The 20,257-nt window shown below is 37.5% G+C and overlaps 1 protein-coding gene across 1 annotated transcript in view; it reads right to left on the reverse strand.

Annotated features, from left to right (window-relative positions):
* WWC3 (WWC family member 3) overlaps positions 1 to 20,257 on the reverse strand; it is a 184,534-nt gene that overhangs the window by 47,268 nt on the left and 117,009 nt on the right. Inside the window, exons 7-10 of the mRNA XM_080795962.1 lie at positions 19,948 to 20,097; positions 15,831 to 15,904; positions 13,771 to 14,013; positions 2,093 to 2,182 (exon numbers count right to left, since the gene is read on the reverse strand). Coding sequence (XP_080652088.1) covers positions 2,093 to 2,182; positions 13,771 to 14,013; positions 15,831 to 15,904; positions 19,948 to 20,097 — 557 coding nt within the window. The remainder of the gene's footprint in view (positions 1 to 2,092; positions 2,183 to 13,770; positions 14,014 to 15,830; positions 15,905 to 19,947; positions 20,098 to 20,257) is intronic.

The raw sequence follows: 20,257 nt of genomic DNA on the forward strand, positions 1-20,257 counted from the left end.
ATTTAAAACCCCATTTAATTTCATTATACTTAGCAGTTTTTGGTCAACTGTGCTTTCTTTTTTAAGAAAACAGCTGATATACGAATAAATCCACCAAACCATCTTGTGCTTCAGGGAAATATTAAAGTTCTAGTCTAGTACCAAAATATACTGATTGCCAATAAAATGCTGAATAGCATCTCTTCCCTATCAAAATTAAAAGGTGAAAAATGTTTGTTACTCAGCAATTTGTAATAAAACTGAAAAAAAACTGAACACATCACTGAATTGGGAAAACCAGAAGCCATCCTTTCCCTACTGTTGCCTAATTCCACACAAAACCATTTCTCCCTATTGTTGTAAAAACACACTAATGTTTAATAATTTCTTTATATTACTTTGACTTTAGGGTCTGTGACATAAAAAATAAAATGATTAGCACATAGCACATTTTCAATTATAGCAACTGGTTAAATGAGGAACTCTGAACTATTACTGCCTAAGCTGAATTCCTGACTCAAATGTATGTTAGCTAAGGACATTTAGCCATTATTTAAAATCTGGAGATCCTATTCTCTCACTTATACCTGGAATAATAACAGTTCCTATCTCTTGGCATTGTTAGGAGTATTTTCTAAAAAAAAAAAATATATACACACACACACACACACACACACGTATAAAGCTCTTAATGTGCCTCACAATACAGTTTTTGAAAATGTGGACTATAATGGTGCATCCAAACCTTACCTATACTTAAAATACTCACATCATCTTCTAAAATAAAAAATAAAGCTTCTGCACAGCAAAAGAAACAGTCATCAAAACAAAGAGGCAACCCACGGAATGGGAGAAGATATTTGCAAATGACAGTACAGATAAAAGGTTGATATCCAGGATCTATAAAGAACTCCTCAAACTCAACACACACAAAACAGATAATCATATTAAAAAATGGGCAGAAGATATGAACAGACACTTCTCCAAGGAAGACATACAAATGGCTACCAGACACATGAAAAAATGTTCATCATCACTAGCCATCAGGGAGATTCAAATCAAAACCACATTGAGATACCACCTTACACCAGTGAGAATGGCCAAAATTAGCAAGACAGGAAACAGCGTGTGTTGGAGAGGATGTGGAGAAAGGGGAACCCTCTTACACTGTTGGTGGGAATGCAAACTGGTGCAGCCACTTTGGAGAACAGTGTGGAGATTCCTCAGGAAATTAAAAATAGATCTTCCCTATGACCCTGCAATTGCACTGCTGGGTATTTACCCCAAAGATACAGATGTAGTGAAAAGAAGGGCCATCTGTACCCCAATGTTTATAGCAGCCATGGCCACGGTCGCCAAACTGTGGAAAGAACCAAGATGCCCTTCAACGGATGAATGGATAAGGAAGATGTGGTCCATATACACTATGGAGTATGATGCCTCCATCAGAAAGGACGAATACCCAACTTTTGTAGCAACATGGACAGGACTGGAAGAGATTATGCTGAGTGAAATAAGTCAAACAGAGAAAGTCAAGTATCATATGGTTTCACTTATTGGTGGAGCATAACAAATAATAGAGAGGACAAGGGTAGATGGAGAGGAGAAGGGAGTTGAGGGAAATTGGAAGGGGAGGTGAACCATGAGAGACTATGGACTCTGAAAAACAACCTGAGGGTTTTGAAGGGGCGGGGTGGGAGGGTGGGGGAACCAGGTGGTGGGTATTAGGGAGGGCACAGATTGCATGGAGCACTGGGTGTGGTGAAAAAACAATGAATACTGTTACGCTGAAAATAAATAAAAAATTTAAAAAAAAGGACTTATGCATATATTTAGATATAAGTCATACTTCTTTAGCTGTAACCTAAATAATAAAAACCTTTAGGTAAATTTGACTTCACATTTATTATTATAAAGCCAAATTCAATTCATATGCCTTTAATTATATAGTAACAGTTTGTCCTAAAAAATATAATATATCCACTTTGACATTTTGTGTTCATACTACTTCAGTTTCCAAGTTATGGTAGAATAAAATCTAAACTAAAGGGAATCATGAATTTCATAGACTTGTTTTTATAACAGCATAATTTTCTCTTTAAAAGCAATCTACCTTTTTAGCTGAGACTGGAGATAAGATGTTAAGCGGGTAGCCTCTTCTAGCTGCATAAGTAGGCAATTTTTTTTTTCCTGAAGTAGAATCCTGGAGGTAAGAAAACAGTCAATCAGTGGATTTCAAAGGTAGTGAGCAAATTTTTCCATAACAAGAAATTCAACTATAAAATCCCCCAAAGTGATTCAGGTTTGAGTGATTATTAACTCTAAAAGAATGTATAGTTCATAAACAGAGATTGTTTATGTTGTGTTTGAGACTATATCCCTATAATCCTGAACAATGATGTCTGATCTACTGTGTAAGTTGTTTGGGTGGGTAAATGGCTGGATAGAGGGATAAATAGGTAGGCAGGCAGATGAATGGTAAGTGGATGAAGATAGCGTGGGTAGACAGAGGTGGACAGAGACATGGATGAGAACCTAGAAGATGAGTCCAAATGGAGAACATGTATAAATCTATTAAATCCACTGAAAATCAGAGCAAATCTGATTTTCTCATCTTGGCTCTTGTCCAGGCAAAAATAAATGCAATTCTAACACCAAAAATCAATAGAATTTTAAAAATCACAATCAAATAAAACAAAATAGCAACTATGCCTATCCCCTAGGGCATGAATTTAGAGGTAATTTCTTCTTCTTTTTCCTTTTTTCGCTTTGTAATTCTGTAGAATGATACCCCTCCATACACACTCTCTAGAAAATGCACTGCCTAGGGTCCAGCATATATAGGCACTCAACAAATAATTGCTGAATAACACAGAATTAATAAATACTCTTGCCTTTACATAAAACATTCACAATTCAAAATGATGGTATTTTGAATATGGCCAGTGATAAGAATCCTTAAAACAGTAGCTTTCTCCATCCCCAACAACAGGAAACCAAAAGGAGAACTTTGGCAGGAGACAGAGTTTCAAAAAGTTTTAGCTATAACTGATATGCAAACTAATACACCACCAATTTAGAAAATGGAAGACTGAGACCACTGAGAACTCTTTTAAAAGCATAAACAATAAACATAATATAAATTCTATCATGTCCTTGTTTCTCTTGGATGCAAACAGAATTTCAAAATGTTTCTGTGTAGAACTCCTCTGTTACAAAAATGAGTCATGAAGGGACCACAGTACTTTTTGGCTGGTAAAACACCTTTTAAACAAGAGCCAGTACATGACCAATTTTAAATTTGAATAGCATATATTAAAACAGTGGTTTTCAAAGTGTGATTCAAGGACAATACTTGGATCCTGAAAATTACTTCAGGCACATAGCAAGGCTCATTTTCTCAATAACATGTCTGTATAAGGCCAGATTTTCTTCATATATTAATCAAAATGATACATCATAACAACTGCTCAGCAGCTGTCTTCTGGTAAGTCATACACTAAATACAAACTGTAGAACACCACCAATATTCTTACTATGCTTTTTAGAAAACAACTATTAGGGCGCCTGGGTGGCTCAGTGGGTTAAGCCGCTGCCTTCGGCTCAGGTCATGATCTCAGGGTCCTGGGATCGAGTCCCATATCGGGCTCTCTGCTCAGCAGGAAGCCTGCTTCCCTCCCTCTCTCTCTTTGCCTGCCTCTCTGCTTACTTGTGATCTCTCTCTGTCAAATAAATAAAATAAATCTTTAAAAAAAAAAAAACAACTATTATTCATAGTTTTTCTAAGTTCCTTATGTTTAACATATAAGAAGGATGTTTTTAATCCTTTTTTTTTAATTATTTTTTTAAATTTCTTAGCTCTAATTTCTGATATAGTAAATATTATCAGAGAAGATCCACATAAAAGCTCTTAAGGATCGGGGCGCCTTGGTGGTTCAGTGGGTTAAGCCTCTGCCTTCGGCTCAGGTCATGATCTCAGGGTCCTGGGACTGAGCCCGGTATTGGGCTCTCTGCTCAGGAGGGAGCCTGCTTCTCTCTCTCTGCCTGCCTCTCTGCCTACTTGTGATCTCTGTCTGTCAAATAAATACTCTCTGCCGCCTCTCTGCCTACTTGTGATCTCTGTCAAATAAATAAAAAATCTCTTAAGGATCATTAGTAATTTTAATAGTGTAAAAGTATTCTAGGAAAAAAAAAAACCCTCAAAAATGCTATAACAGTAAATTCTACCAAATAAAGGCTTTCAGAAAATCCATTTACCCATAATATTTCCATTTACCTGTAATATTTTAAAATTTAGGGGAAATTTTTTTAGTAATTTATTGTTTCCACAAAATAAAAAATAGCTTTTAAAAGCCAGTTCTGAAGTTATAATTGAGTTTTTATGTCATACCATAAGAGATACATTATGTTACAAAAGTACACAATTACAATTACCTGGTTCAAGATGGTCACTAAGGAAGATCCTGTATATACTACCTTTTGTACAAATATCAAGTCTACACCTATATATGGAACAATATACTCTGAAAAAAAAAAAAACCTTAAAACTAGTGGGCAAGCTGTTCGTATTGGGCAAACAAAAGAGAAACATCAAACTAGGTAGGAGAGGCTGAGACACAATCTGATAATAAATCCTACCTCCCTGTGCACACAAAGCCACAACAGGGAAGGAACTCAAATCCCAGAGCATCTTCTCAAGGATTGTACTTGACATCAGGGACCTAAATTGTAAGATGTATATGTGAGAGATGAGCCCCAAAACATCTCTTTGGAAACCAGTGGGGTTTATGAGTCCTGTGGGGACTGAGGAATGGCACTTAAAAAGAGTTCACACACAGACTCACCTTCCCCCTCGCCCCACAGAAGCAGCCCTTCGAAAAGTGTCCAGACTTATTTGTTACTTTTAAAGAGTTGGTATGAGAGTCAGGGACCTGCTGGATTACTATGGAGAGAGGAAGCTATGCTTTCTGCCTTCCCGGCTGCCTGTGTTATCTTTGCCTTCCTGTGTTACCGTGTTCCCTCTGCCTTGCTTAAAGTAGCAATGAAATGGAGAGAAAGGACACTTTTTTTTTTTCTTTATCTTTGTTTTTACATTATTTTTAAATTTTTTTTCTTTTAATTTTTTCCCCTCTTCCTTTATTCATTTTTCAGCTGTTTCCATCTTTGTACTTTTTGCTGCCAGGATACATAGCAGTAAGTATCTCCCAGGAGGTAGCTTTTACACAAGTCTGGTGACCCAGCTTTTGTGGTTGCCTCCCAGGGGACAACTCTTTGCTGTCTGGATCTTCAGGCTGAGGAGATTGATCTGCTGGATCCCACAGGACTGTAATAAGCAGAGACAATTCTTCACTGACTACCATCCCCAGGGCAGACTAAAACATATCTTCAGTCTTGCTGAGAAACTTTATCATCACAGCTGCAGTCTGAGGGTCAGTCTTCTAATTGACACACCTATGTAGGCAGACTGTAAACATTTCTAGAGAACTTGAAAGATGTGTCTTGTTTTTGAGATCTCCCTCTCCCACTCCAGAGCACCAGCCTCTCTCAAAGAGGAGCTCTTACATGTGTCTGTTGCCTACAGGATATCTCTTGAATGCCTTGTCCAGTGGCCAGAGAGTCTTGTGTTTCTGGATCCCATTGGGCTATAACAATCAGAGAGACAGTCCTTGGCTAGAACTGAAACACAGCAGCAAGTCTTACAAAAAAATGTCCATCTGCTTGTCCTGAAACATTGGCTCAAGGGGCAGGCTTCAGGTTTCTAGTGCCCTATGTAGTTTCTCTCTTAGAAGAGAGGCCAGAGTATAGCATCATTGTTCTCTTCTACTGCCTCACTGAGCTCACAGTGTCTCTCAGAAAGGAGCTTGTTCGCTCATCTGGAGGCTTGATTTTTATGACTTTCATCACCCAGGAGCACCTCCAGATCTCCTGTTCTGGCAGGCAGCCTGCCCTATGCTTCTGGTCCTACAGAACTCCATATATTTGCATATTTTAAGATGTGTTATTGGGGCCTGGCTTCCAGTCAGCACAAACCTTAGTGATCTCTGAGATCTGTGTACTTTGGGACACTGGCAGGTCTTGGTACACTGAACAACTATGAGTTTATGAAGGGACAGGCAGGCCATTGGACAATCAGGAAGGTCTGACAGACAACCAAGATGTAGGGCATTGCTGAATTCTGCTGTTCATGCTACATAAAACATTCCTTCAAGACTGGGAGGGGTATTGGGTGCCTGGGTGGCTCAGGGGGTTAAAGCCTCTGCCTTCGGCTCAGGTCATGATCTCAGTCAGGGTCCTGGGATCAAGCCCCGCTTCGGGCTCTCTGCTCACTGGGAAGCCTGCTTCCCCCCTCTCTATCTCTGCCTGCCTCTCTGCCTGCTTGTGATCTCTGTCTCTGTCAAATAAATAAAATCTTTAAAAAAAAAAAAAAGACTGGGAGGGGTGGCCACTTCATCTACTGCATAGACTATGACAGAGAGTCAAGAAAAATGAAACAGAGGAATGTGTTCCAAAGGAAAGGGCAAGATAAGAAACCATAATGAAACAGAATAAGCAGTTTATCTGATAAAGAGTTCAAAGTGATGATTGTCAGGAAGATGCCCACTGAACCTGGAAAACGAATGGTTGAAAACAGTGAGAACCTTAACAAAGAGATAGAAAATACAGAGTCAAAGAGAAAAAGAATACAATAACTGAACTGAAAAATACACTACAGGGGTTTAGCAGCAGACTAGGTGAGATAGAAGAGTCAGTGAACTCTGCAGCAAGAATAGTGATCTCACACAATCAGAGCAGCAAAAAGAAAAATAAGAAAAAAAAATTTTAAAAAGGTGAAGATAGCTGAGGGGACTTAGGGGACACCATGAAGGGGATTAACATTTGTGTTATAAGGCTCTGAGTTGGAGAACAAAGAAGGAGGAAGAAAATTTATTTAGAAAAGAATAGGTGAAAACTTCCTAAGCTGGAAAAGGAAACAGACCTTGAGATCCAGGAAGCACAGTTCCAAAGAAGATGCACCCAAAGACATCCACATGAAGTCACGTTGTACTTAAAATGTTAAAAGCTAAAGACTGGGATTATTAAAAGCATCAAGAGAAAACAAACAAAAAAACAAAAAACCTTATACACATAGGTACCCTATCAGACCATCAGCAGATTTTTTAGAAGAAACTTTGCAAGCCAGAAGGGAGTAACACGATATATTATTCAGAGTTCTGAAAGGAAAACAAACAAAAACAAAACTGCTAACTAACCAAGAACACCTACCTGGCTAAAGATGTTATTCAGAATTGAAGGAAAGGTAAAGAATCTTCCAGATAGGCAAAAGCTTAAAGGAGTTTATCATGACTAAACTAGCTTTATGTGAAACGTTAAAGGGACTTCTTCAAGCTGAAAAGAAAGGGCACTATAGGCACATATAAGGGTACTATAAACATACCATTGTACAGCAATAAAAACATAGGCTAGGGTGCCTGGGTGGCTCAGTGGTTTAAAGCCTCTGCCTTCAGCTCAGGTCATGATCTCAGGATCCTGGGATCGAGTCCCATATCATGCTCTCTGCTCAACGGGGAGCCTGCTTCCGCCTGTCTCTCTACCTACTTGTGATCTCTCTCTCTCTGTCAAATAAATAAATAGAATCTTTAATTAAATTTCTAAAAAAACATAGGCTAGTATAAATTGCCTAGTATAAATTGCCCAGGTAAAGATTAAAGTCTATAACGGCAGTGGGTTAATCACATAAAGTGAATATAGAGTTTAAAAGAGAAAAGTAGTAAAAAAAAAAAAAAAAAAAAAACCAAAACTATACAGTATAATTACTAAGAGGATAGACGTGACCAAAAGATGAAAAATGTGACCCAAAAAATATGCGGAAAGAATTAAAATGTAGAGCTTTAAAATATATTCAGTATTACATTGTGATCAATTTAAAATAGGTTATTATAAGTTGTTATATGTAAACTTTATGGTAATCACAATGTAAATACCTACAATAGGTACATAAAAGATAATGAATCTAAGAATACTACTAATGCCTTTTGCTAGAAAATGCAGGGACTTTGAGGTCATTAGGCTAAGTGAAATAAGTCAGGGAAAGACAAACACAGTATCGTATTCGTAGAATCTAAAAACAAAGGAGTGAACAAAAAGACCAAGTTCACAGATACAAAATGTAGAATGGTATGGCTGGCAACAGGATGGGCAAAATGGATGAAAGGGGCCAAAACTGTACAAAGCTACAGTTATAAAATAAATAAGTCACATGGCTATTTTAGTTAACAGAACTGAACTACATATTTGAAACTTGCTAACAGAGTAGATCTTAAAACTTCTCATCAGAAGAGCAAATGCTTTTGTAACCATGTGAGCAGCATGTTAACTAGACTTACTGCTGGTGATCATTTTACAATATGTACAAATATGCAATCATTACGTTATACACCTGAAACTAATATAATGTCATGTCAATATACCTCAACTATAAAATATTTAAAATTTTTGAGAGACACATTACCATTGAGAATTTACAGTAATGTCTATCACTCTGTATTTTATTACTCTTCCATTAACCTTAATTCCCATTTTACAGATAAGCAAATTGATACTCAGCAAGTAAAATTAACTTGCTATGAACGTTAAATCTGTCAAGTTAGCTTGAACTCAAAGCCATGCATATTACCAGTCACTGCATTACTTACCTCCTCTGGTAAAATTCTGTTGTTTACATGTGGGCTTCCTTTATTTTATTTTATTTTATTTTATTTTATTTTATTTTATTTTATTTTTAAGATTTTATTTATTTACTTGACAGACAGAGATCACAAGTAGGCAGAGAGGCAGGCAAAGAGAGAGGAGGAAGCAGGCTCCCTGCTGAGCAGAGAGCCCGATGCGGGCTTAATCCCAGGACCCTGGGATCATGACCTGGGCTGAAGGCAGAGGCTTTAACCCACTGAGCCACCCAGGCACCCTGTGGGCTCTCTTTAATAATGAGACATTTTCCAGATTTTATTCTGGACTTATGTTCCTACTTAAGGCTTTCAAGAAAAATATCCTCAAAAATCCTATCTTTGGCAAGGAAGAAGTCAAACTCTCTCCCTTCGCAGATGACATGATTCTTTATATGGAAAACCCGAAAGACTCCACCCCCAAACTACTAGAACTCATACAGCAATTCAGTAATGTGGCAGGATACAAAGTCAATGTACAGAAATCAGTGGCTTTCTTATACACTAACAATGAAAATACAGAAAGGCAAATTAGAGAATCGATTCCATTTACTATAGCACCAAGAACCATAAGATACCTCGGAATAAACCTAACCAAAGAGGTTAAGGATCTGTACTGGAGGAACTACAGAACACTCCTAAAAGAAATTGAAGAAGACACAAAAAGATGGAAGACCATTGAATGCTCTTGGATCGGAAGAATAAACATCGTTAAAATGTCTACACTGCCCAGAGCAATCTATACTTTTAATGCCATTCCGATCAAAATTCCACCGGTATTTTTCAAAGAGCTGGAGCAAATAATCCTAAAATTTGTATGGAATCAGAAGAGACCCCGAATTGCTAAGGAAATGTTGAAAAACAAAAATAAAACTGGCGGCATCACGTTACCTGATTTCAAGCTTTACTACAAAGCTGTGATCACCAAGACAGCATGGTACTGGCATAAAAACAGACACATGGACCAGTGGAACAGAGTAGAGAGCCCAGATATGGACCCTCAACTCTATGGTCAAATAATCTTCGACAAAACAGGAAAAAATATCCAGTGGAAAAAAGACAGTCTCTTCAATAAATGGTGCTGGGAAAACTGGACAGCTATATGTTGAAGAATGAAACTCGACCATTCTCTTACACCGTACACAAAGATAAATTCGAAATGGATAAAAGACCTCAACGTGAGACAGGAATCCATCAGAATCCTCGAGGAGAACATAGGCAGTAACCTCTTTGATATCAGCCACAGCAACTTCTTTCAAGATATGTCTCCAAAGGCGATGGAAACAAAAGAGAAAATGAACTTTTGGGACTTCATCAAGATCAAAAGCTTCTGCACAGCAAAAGAAACAGTCAACAAAACAATGAGGCAACCCACGGAATGGGAGAAGATAATCGCAAATGACAGTACAGACAAAAGATTGATATCCAGGATCTATAAAGAACTCCTCAAACTCAACACACACAAAACAGACAATCATATTAAAAAATGGGCAGAAGATATGAACAGACACTTCTCCAATGAAGACATTCAAATGGCTATCAGACACATGAAAAAATGTTCATCATCACTAGCCATCAGGGAGATTCAAATCAAAACCACATTGAGATACCACCTTACACCAGTTAGAATGGCCAAAATTAGCAAGACAGGAAACAACGTGTGTTGGAGAGGATGTGGAGAAAGGGGAACCCTCTTACACTGTTGGTGGGAATGCAAACTGGTGCAGCCACTTTGGAGAACAGTGTGGAGATTCCTCAAAAAATTAAAAATAGAGCTTCCCTATGACCCTGCAATTGCACTACTGAGGATTTACCCCAAAGATACAGATGTAGTGAAAAGAAGGGCCATCTGTACCCCAATGTTTATAGCAGCAATGGCCACGGTCGCCAAACTGTGGAAAGAACCAAGATGCCCTTCAACGGATGAATGGATAAGGAAGATGTGGTCCATATACACGATGGAGTATGATGCCTCCATCAGAAAGGACGAATACCCAACTTTTGTAGCAACATGGAAGGGACTGGAAGAGATTATGCTGAGGAAATAAGTCAAGCAGAGAGAGTCAAGTATCATATGGTTTCACTTATTTGTGGAGCATAACAAATAACATGGAGGACACGGGGAGATGGAGAAGAGAAGGGAGTTGAGGGAAATTGGAAGGGGAGGTGAACCATGAGAGACTATGGACTCTGAAAAACAACCTGAGGGTTTTGAAGGGGTGGGGGGTGGGAGGTTGGGGGAACCAGGTGGTGGGTATTAGGGAGGGCACAGATTACATGGAGCACTGGGTGTGGTGAAAAAACAATGAATACTGTTATGTTGAAAATAAATAAAAAATTTAATTTAAAAAAAATCCTATCTTTAAAGTAGGATAAAGGGGGTGGTTGGAAAGAAGGAAGACTCCAAACTATTCCTCTCACTGGACTTCCGAACCAATATTTTTTTAAAGATTTTATTTATTTATTGGAGGTTGAGGAGGTGGTGGAGAACAGAGGAAGAGAGAGAGGGACAACCAGGTTTCCTGCTAAGTGTGGACCCCACACAGGCTTGATTCCAGGACCCTGAGCTCAAGACCTCAGTCTAAACCAAGGTCAGACACTTAACCAACTGAACCACCCAGGCGCCCCTAAAAAGTTTGAAACAACTCTTTGTATTATAGCTTCACAACCGGTGAGACAGTATTAATTCACAAAAATACAGCCATAGAGTAAACCATAACCAGTACCAAAATGTTATTTGTTATAGGAAATTTACTTAATCCCGGTATAACTACTTTTTTATTAACATTTTTGTATATAAACCTATCCAACCTATTCTATTGTCTGAAGTTGCAAGTTAACAGATTCTAAACTGAGTTCTAATTAAATGGGCTCTACTCTTGAGTCCAGGGTAGGATTTTCAATCCCTATTATGAAATTCATCCTTTACTTCATCTCTCTCCACTTACATATACATTTACATGTTTATGTATGTGTGGTATATCTGTATACATTGACATCTGTATTTGCACCAAAACTGTAGATTGTCTTTGTGTTCAGATTTTCAGATTATTTTACCACTACTGAAAAAAGTTTTAGAAGACATTACCCATTGTATGTACATGTCACACATATCACTCTACTGAGCAGGTGCACTTCAGAAAGAGAGAGACATCTAAACCATGAGAGACTGCACTCTGAGAAACAAACTGAGGGTTTCAGAGGGGAGAAGGGTGGGGGGCTGGGTAAGCCTGGTGGTGGGTATTAAGGAGGGCACATACTGCTTGGAGCCCTGGGTGTGGTGCATAAACAATGAATCTTGGAACCCTGAAAAAAATAAAATAACTTTTTTAAATGTATGCTAGTTAATCTAAAAATTGTAGGGTTAAAATAATAAATTCATTACAAAATATAGGTGGGAAGTATCACACTGAATCAGTCCAAGCATTAAAAGAGATAAAAACTATTTGAAATGTAAGCCATTACATTTAATAAATTTTATAAATGTACTTGTACATTTGCAAGTACATACAGATAGACTATAACTAATACACTGTTCTATTAAAAATAGAAATCTCAAATATTTGCTGCACTTCTTTACAGACTTTTTTCAGCGAAAAGTGAAAAGACATAAAATTTAATGGCAGAAGAGTGCCCAGCCAGGTCTGAAGCATAGATGTACACAAATTCATGTCCCTATTTGAAAGAGGGAACACTTCAAAAAATATTAAGGACCACTGGAATGAAAAGGAATATTTTAATTTATTTATATATTTTTAAAATTTATTTATTTATTTTAATAAACATATAATGTATTTTTATCCCCAGAGGTACAGGTCTGTGAATCACCAGGTTTACACATTTCACAGCAGTCATAATAGCACATACCTTTCCCAATGTCCATATCCCCACCACCCTCTCCCATCCCCCCTCCCCCCAGCAACCCTCAGTCTGTTTTTTGAGATTGAGTCTTTATGGTTTATCTCCCTCCCGAGAAAAGGAATATTTTAAAACGTAACAGATTAAGAACACAAAGCTTAATGTACTGTTTTTATTTACCTTAAATAGTATAATTAAAAAGATGTCTTTAAATTGCAACTGAAAGTAAAAAGTACTTCAAAGTTTAAGAAATTTCTTTTTAATAGGTCTTGGCATTTTCATAATTAGCCTTATGATAGCTGACTTTGGGGAATATTGTGTAAGATAAACTCTCAGAGTAAAGCTCTGGAGTTCTGTTTTGAATATTAGCATTTCATATAAATGCCAGCAACAACCTAACATGAGTATCTGACCAAAAACACCACCACCACCCAAAAAACCAAAAACAGATGTCATTAAGTCTTAACAGATCTTGAAAGACCACCCAAGGTATTAGTTCTTTACCTGGTGGACATTCTCACATTCCTGGGAGATGTGAACTCTTTCTAGCATCACTAGTTCCCAGTAACAGAAAGCTTGTGGACTGTCATCTGCCAGTGGCTAAGGGCAGGACAAGGATTTATATGCCTGAGTCGAACTTTGCACCTGACAATGAGGACACTGAAGTGGAGATACCCAAAAACTGAGGCTACCATGCAACTGGCAAGATCTCATCCCTAAGACGCCTATTTTAGTCACTTTCTTGTGGCTACCATGCAGATCTCTCTAATACCCCTCAGTCTATCCCCAGGGAATACCTCCTAGCTTAGGGCCCCATACTTTCTACATTCAAGCACACAACAAATGAATGCAGGTGCACAGAGAAGTCTGCCTCCACCAGGCAGAGAACATCGTAACTGTAGGAGCTCTCTGTATCAGGAAAGAGTAGGGATTCCCATCTTCCCTCATTCAATCCTCTCCTGCTTCTGAAAAAGTGGGACCATCAGAGCCCCGCGTAGAGCTGGCACCTCAGAAGGGAAAGTATATGTTCCGTTCACATTTGGCCTTCTCCCTACATGGCAAGGAAATATGCCAGGTAATGGATACTCTGAGTAAAAATAATACTCAAGACCAAGCTCAAATTTTGTGTAAGTTCTCTGAGTTAGCTTTTCTGGTTGGTTCTTTCCCGGAAGTTCAATCCCGCCTGCTCCCGAACCCGCGCAAGGTCGCCCACCTTTCCGTGGCGCCCTGCACCGACGTGGCCCGGGCGCGCTGGATCTCCTCCTCCAGGCGCCTCCTCTCCACCTCCAGCCGCGCCACGTCTTCCGCTGGCCTTCTCTGCTGGACGATAAGCTGCAGCTCTTGGAGGAGGGCTTCCTTCTCCTTGATGAGCTGCAAACGGACTCTGTCAGCCTCCAACAGGCCGGGCCACGACTCCTTCTCAAGCTGGGCCAGCAGCTGCTGGATCGTTGAGACTCTGCAAGCGATAGACATGAAAATTCAAACAATCATATTCAGAATACATAGTAAAAATCCTCAATTAAGTATTAGGAATCTGAATTCGGTATAGTATAGAAAGAACTACACAACAACCACCGAATTTATCCCGAGTATGCAAGGCGGGTTTAATATTAGAAAATCAATTAATGGAATCCATCATACCATCAAACTGAAAATAAGTATCATATGATTAGATCCATAGATACAAAAAAGCTCTGATAAAATTCAATCCACCTTTAATTCTCATAAAACTGTCATTAAACTAGGGATAGAGGGAAACTTCCTCTATTTGATAAAGAATATGTACAAAAAAGGTTGGAAAAAGAGCCACTACAACCCAGCAATCTCACTACTGTGTACCCTAAAGATACAAACGTGGTGCTCCAAAGGGGCAAGTGCACCCGAATGTTTATAGCAGCAATGTCCACAATAGCCAAACTATGGAGAGAACCTAGATGTCCATCAACAGATGAATGGATAAAGAAGATGTGGTATATATACACAATGGAATACTATGCAGCCATCAAAAGAAATGACATCTTGCCATTTGCAACGACGTGGATGGAATATAGGGTTAGTTATGCTGAATGAAATAACTCAATCACAAAGTTATCATATGATCTCTCTGATACAAGGAATTTGAGAAACAAAGCAGAGGATCATAGGGGAAGAGAGGAAAATATAAAAGAAGATGAAACCAGAGACGGAGACAAACCATAAGAGACTGTTAATCACAGAAAACAAGCTGAGGATTGCTGGAGGGAAAATGGGGTGCGGTGATTTGATAAGTGAGTGATGGGCATTATGGAGGGCATGTGATATAATGAGCACTGGATGTTATAAAAGACTGATGAATCACTAAGCTCTACCTCTGAAACCATTAATACATTATAAGTTAAATAATTGAATTTAAATTTTAAAACATGGAAAACAATAAATAGTTTAAAAATAATAAATTTTTAATAATGTAAAGTAGGTAAATTCCCTAAAAAAAAAAAAGGAATAAGACAGTAAATGTAGTGTAATAATATTAAGAATAAGGGGTCTTAAGCAAATTTTTCCGTATCCCTCTGGTGGGTTCAGAACTCCCTTTCCATCTCCCATCCATCCCTTTCCATTCCTTTTCATCCCTTTCCATCTCCTGAAGGATTGCTCAGTCCTCCAGACCAATTTATATTAAACTAGTTTTTCTTTTATATGTGTGGCTCAACAGTTTAATGGAAAAACCCACACAAATATTTTTGTTTAGAAGACATTTTAAATACTAAGTCAGAATAGATAGCAGGAGATCTTGTTTCATTTTGTTAGAAAGAATTAAATGTACACAAGAGAATGTGAAAAGTCTCTACTCTTACTGAATGAAATCTTCACCAATATTTTGAATTTCACATTTTAAATGCATTTAACATTTTGTCATATGTATTAAGTAGCTAAGCACAAATGACAATCCATTACTTTGTATTACATCATACGCTTCATTTTGATAAAATTTCAGATAGAATCATACCAAGCTACATTAAATTTCTCTCCATGGGAAAGAGTGAGTGAGCAGAGGCAAAAAAAAAATTTTTTTAAAGATTTTATTTATTTACTTGACAGACAGAGATCACAAGTAGGCAGAGAGGCAGGCAGAGAGAGACAAGGGAAAGCAAGCTCCCCGCTGAGCAGAGACCCTGATGCGGGGCTCTATCCCAGGACCCTGAGATCATGACCTGAGCCAAAAGAAGATGCTTTAACCCACTGATCCACCCAGGTGCCCCCAGAGGTAAAAATTTTTTAAAGTAAGATTCTTACCTCTTTCTGGCTTCCTCATATTGCCAATTAAGTCTGATTTGGTCTACAAGATTTGTTTTGTCATCACTGGCAAACTTTCAGGAATAGAAGAAATAATGAAAACACAAGTTAAAAAGAAATCTCAAAATAATAAATTCAGCTAAATTTTTAGAAATAATTAAAAATATTCTTTTTATTTATCTTTCGGTTTCAACTTTTTAAAGTCATGGAAGAAAAAGCTCTCAATTTTATCCGTTACAATCTCTGAGCAGAGGTGTATGGAGTAAGAGTTTTGTTTTACCTACACAGTTGGATTTTTTTCTCCAGTGGAATATATTCCTCTATTTTGGTATTCCATAAAACAACAACTGAGTTTGAAAAGAAACGAAATAACTTACTAAAAGTTGATACCATAAAAGCAGCATACCATAGAATCCTTATTTTGCATAGTATACTAAATTGTACACTATCTCAATGAATACAGAATAATGATATTCTACTATCAAGTAACAAATGTGAAAAAGACAACTAGTTTTAGGTGTATAGGATATAGGACTCCTTCCCTATCTCATGCACACAAAAGAACAAAAGGTAAAAAGAAGGAGAAGAAATTACCCAAAACCCAGGTATTGGAAACTGAGATTAATTCATTCACTTCTTAAATCTCTTGTAAAAACTACTTACAAAACAATTTTTTTTCATTCTTTGATAGTAATAAGGACAATTTAGTCAAAAAAAAAAGGCATGAAAAAGTCACTTTCCTTATATATATTCTCCTTGTATATATTATATATTCCTTCATTATAAACTAAAACCTCCAAATTTGAAATGCTATGCTAGGTTGTTTTTTTTTTTTTTAAGATTTTATTTATTCATTTAAGAGAGAAAGAGATCATGTGTGCATCTGCAGGAAGGGAAGAGCAGAGGGAGAGTGAGAGAGAAAGAATTTCTCTGTGCTGAGCACAGAGTCTGATGTGGGGCTCAATCTCATGACCCTGAAATCAGGACTTGAACTGAAACCAAAAGTTGGATGCTCAATTGAGTCACCGAGGATTCCCTGGCATTTCTTATATATATTCCTTGTTACAATTCCTGATATTGAAAAATGTGTCTTATATACATACCACCTACTCACAAAACTGACCCAAAATAGTAAGGTAGACAGACTTCTAAGATGGCCCCAAAGATCTCTACTTTTGGTTACTGAGACCATGTGTAATTCCATCCCCTTGAAAGTGTGTTGGACCTAGTGACTTGATTCAATCCCAAAGAATGGAGTAAAGGTGATAGTAAATCCTTTCTGTAATTACATTACAAGGGATTGTAACTTCAATGAAGTTAGTTAACTTTCTCTATTTACTTTTCAGCTTGGATATTTTGATGAAACAAACTGCCATGTTGCAGAAACCAAAGCAACCAGGAAAAGATGCCTTCAGTCCCATAATCTCTGATGAACTAAAACTGCTAAAATTCACGTAAGCTTGAAAGCAGACCTTTCCCTCAGTTGAGTGTTCACCTGAGAACACCTACCTGAGTAGGTTCTCAGGTGTTCACCTGAGAACACCTACTCAGTGTTCACCTGAGTGAACCCCTACCTAACCTGGCAGCATGACTGAACTTTTGGAACTCTAAAGCAGAAGATCCTTGCCAGACTCCCAGGCCAAACAAACTCTAAAATAACAAATGGTAGCTGTTTTCGTATGCTATGTTTTATACTTAATTTGTTTTATACGAAGAGCTAAGTATGTAAGGCATGGTTTATATTTCTGTACAGGAATGTGATGCTGTAGAATGTTCAGGGCCTTAAAAAGAGCTGAAATGTTGATTTAAACCCACACCTCTCACAGCTGCAAGACCTTAAATAATTTGGCATCTTAGTGTTCTCATTACACTATTTAATAGAAATACGAACAACTACTTAAAATGAGCTCATAGCTGGGAAGTTGCTAGTCCCAATATACAGCAAAGATTAGAACTGGAATGTAGATATCCCTAACTAGTTTGGAGAGAAATGGGTAACATCAAAACCTTTGTAATGATTCAGATAGAATGTTGTATAACTGCATAACTAGCTCCACTGCATATACTTTTAGGATATTCTACTGAATCATTACAAAGGTTTTGATGTAACCCATTTCTCTCCAAACTAGTTAGGTATATCTACATTTTAGTTCTAATCTTGTGACAAGAAGCAATTATTTATCAAGGGAATTGAATGAGTCATATTTATTCTCACACACTCCAAAAACTTCTGAAAAAATACTGGATATTTCTGACTTACAGATTCTTCTCCATAAAGAATGACCGCAATCTTTTTTTTTTTTAATTCTTATTTATCTTTTTGAGAGAAAAAGAGAGCAAAAGGGATGGGGGGAGAAGGAGAGAAAAAAAATCTTAACCAAGCTCCATGCCCAGCAAGGACACCATCATAGAGCCCAACATGGAGCTCAATCTCATGACCCTGAATCATGACCTGAGCCAAAAACAAGAGTCAAATGCTCAACCAAATGAGCCATCCAGATGTCCTGAGAATGATCATAATCTTTAAACATATGACTACATTTGGTTGAAAAAAAAAAAGTGTATTTAAGAACAATATTGAGAAAAACAAAATTAGGATGTTCCACCAGATGCAAAATATAGTCATTATTGACCATATTACATTTCCTAAAGAATAAATATTTGGTAAAATTTCAAAATATTAGCTAATTATTTAAAATCCTGACTCTTAATATTTTATTTTCAATATTTTTTCTTTAATTTACAGATACTCATCTTTATTTAATAATCCCTAAAAAGAAAGGGGTGTAAAAGACAGTGTCACTGGTTTCTATTTGGTAATACATGGCAAATTTCATTTCATACCACTACAAAAGTAGTATTTTAACTACTTTTAGTTAAACTTTTGTAGTAATTACTACAAAAGTAGTATTTTTAAATATTTACAATCCTGTTTCAAATGGTGATGAATTGTTGGTTAACTCAAGGATTCACAAATTATGAAAAGGGATTTTGGAAATTTTTTCAAGCCTGAAACAAAATTAATTTTAATTCAGGTCTATAGCCTGACATTCTTTTATAATAATAATAAATGCTATGAAAGTACAAACCAAGAGTGCCACAGCTACAAAGTCATTAGAAATCACTGTTCTAAGTCAATGATCAACCAATTATGGCCAAGTTGCAAAATGGAATCTGCCACCTATTTTTATTTTTTATTTAATTTTTTTTGATGATTTTATTTATTTATTTGACAGATCACAAGCAGGCATAGAGGCAGGCAGAGAGAGAAGGGAGGAAGCAGGTTCCCTGCTGAGCAGAGAGCCCGATGCAGGACGCTGGGATCATGACCTGACCCAAAGGCAGCGGCTTTAACCCACTGAGCCACCCACTTTAACCCACTGAGCCACCCAGGCGCCCCTGCCACCTATTTTTAAAGTTTTATAGGAAAACAGCCACAACAGTTTGTTTATGTAGTATCTCTAACTGCTTTAGACTCGAATAGTTGCATCTCTGCAAAATCTAAAATATTTACTAACTGGTCCTTTACAGAAAAAGCTTGCCAATCTGTCCATTGAAAAGTCATGTCCAGGGGCGCCTGGGTGGCTCAGTGGGTTAAAGCCTCTGCCTTCGGCTCAGGTCATGATCTCAGTGTCCTGGGATCGAAGCCCGCATCGGGCTCTCTGTTCAGCGAGAAGCCTGCTTCCTCCTCTCTCTCTGCCTGCCTCTCTGCCTACTTGTGGTCTCTGTCTGTCAAATAAATAAATAAAATCTTTATTTATAAATCTTTATTTAAAAAATCTTTATTTATAAAAAAAATACCATAAACACATATTAAAAAAAAAAAAAAAGAAAAGTCATGCCCATTGAAAAGACATTTAAATTCAACTCTGAAAAGGAGTCTGCCATTTTTTTTAAAATCCGGATCACAAGGATGAAGGTAGTTAGCAATTCATTTGCATCCATACCACTGAACCTTCACAAGTGACTATCAGATACAATACTTTGGTTTTGAACTTAACTACATAAGAAACAAAACCATTTTGAAATGAAAAATGGAACAAAATTACTTATGGCAAACACAAAATAAGCCCTTTTCTCTCTCAGCACATCATTTCTTATCCCCTACCAAGCATACCTCTCCAATAATGTCAGTCTGAGATCCAGCATCACAGAACTGTAGAGGCAAACAAGATTCTAAAGGTGGACCAGCATTATGAGGAAAATCTTGTAAAGACTCAGTAATAAAGCAGTAATTCTTGAAACCATCAGTAAGCTTAGCCAGGCTCTGTAATATAGTGAAACAAACCATTTGAATGTAATGTTTCTCTTCAGCAGCCATTTCATTTCTGTTCTAAGTCTCCAAATTAATTGCCGGAGAGGTATCCCACCCCACACCCCATTCTCATTATATTTAAAAGAAATGTTTTCCACTATCTGCACCTTTA

The sequence above is a fragment of the Martes martes genome (assembly GCF_963455335.1).
Source record: "Martes martes genome assembly, chromosome: Y".
Lineage (NCBI taxonomy): Eukaryota > Metazoa > Chordata > Mammalia > Carnivora > Mustelidae > Martes > Martes martes.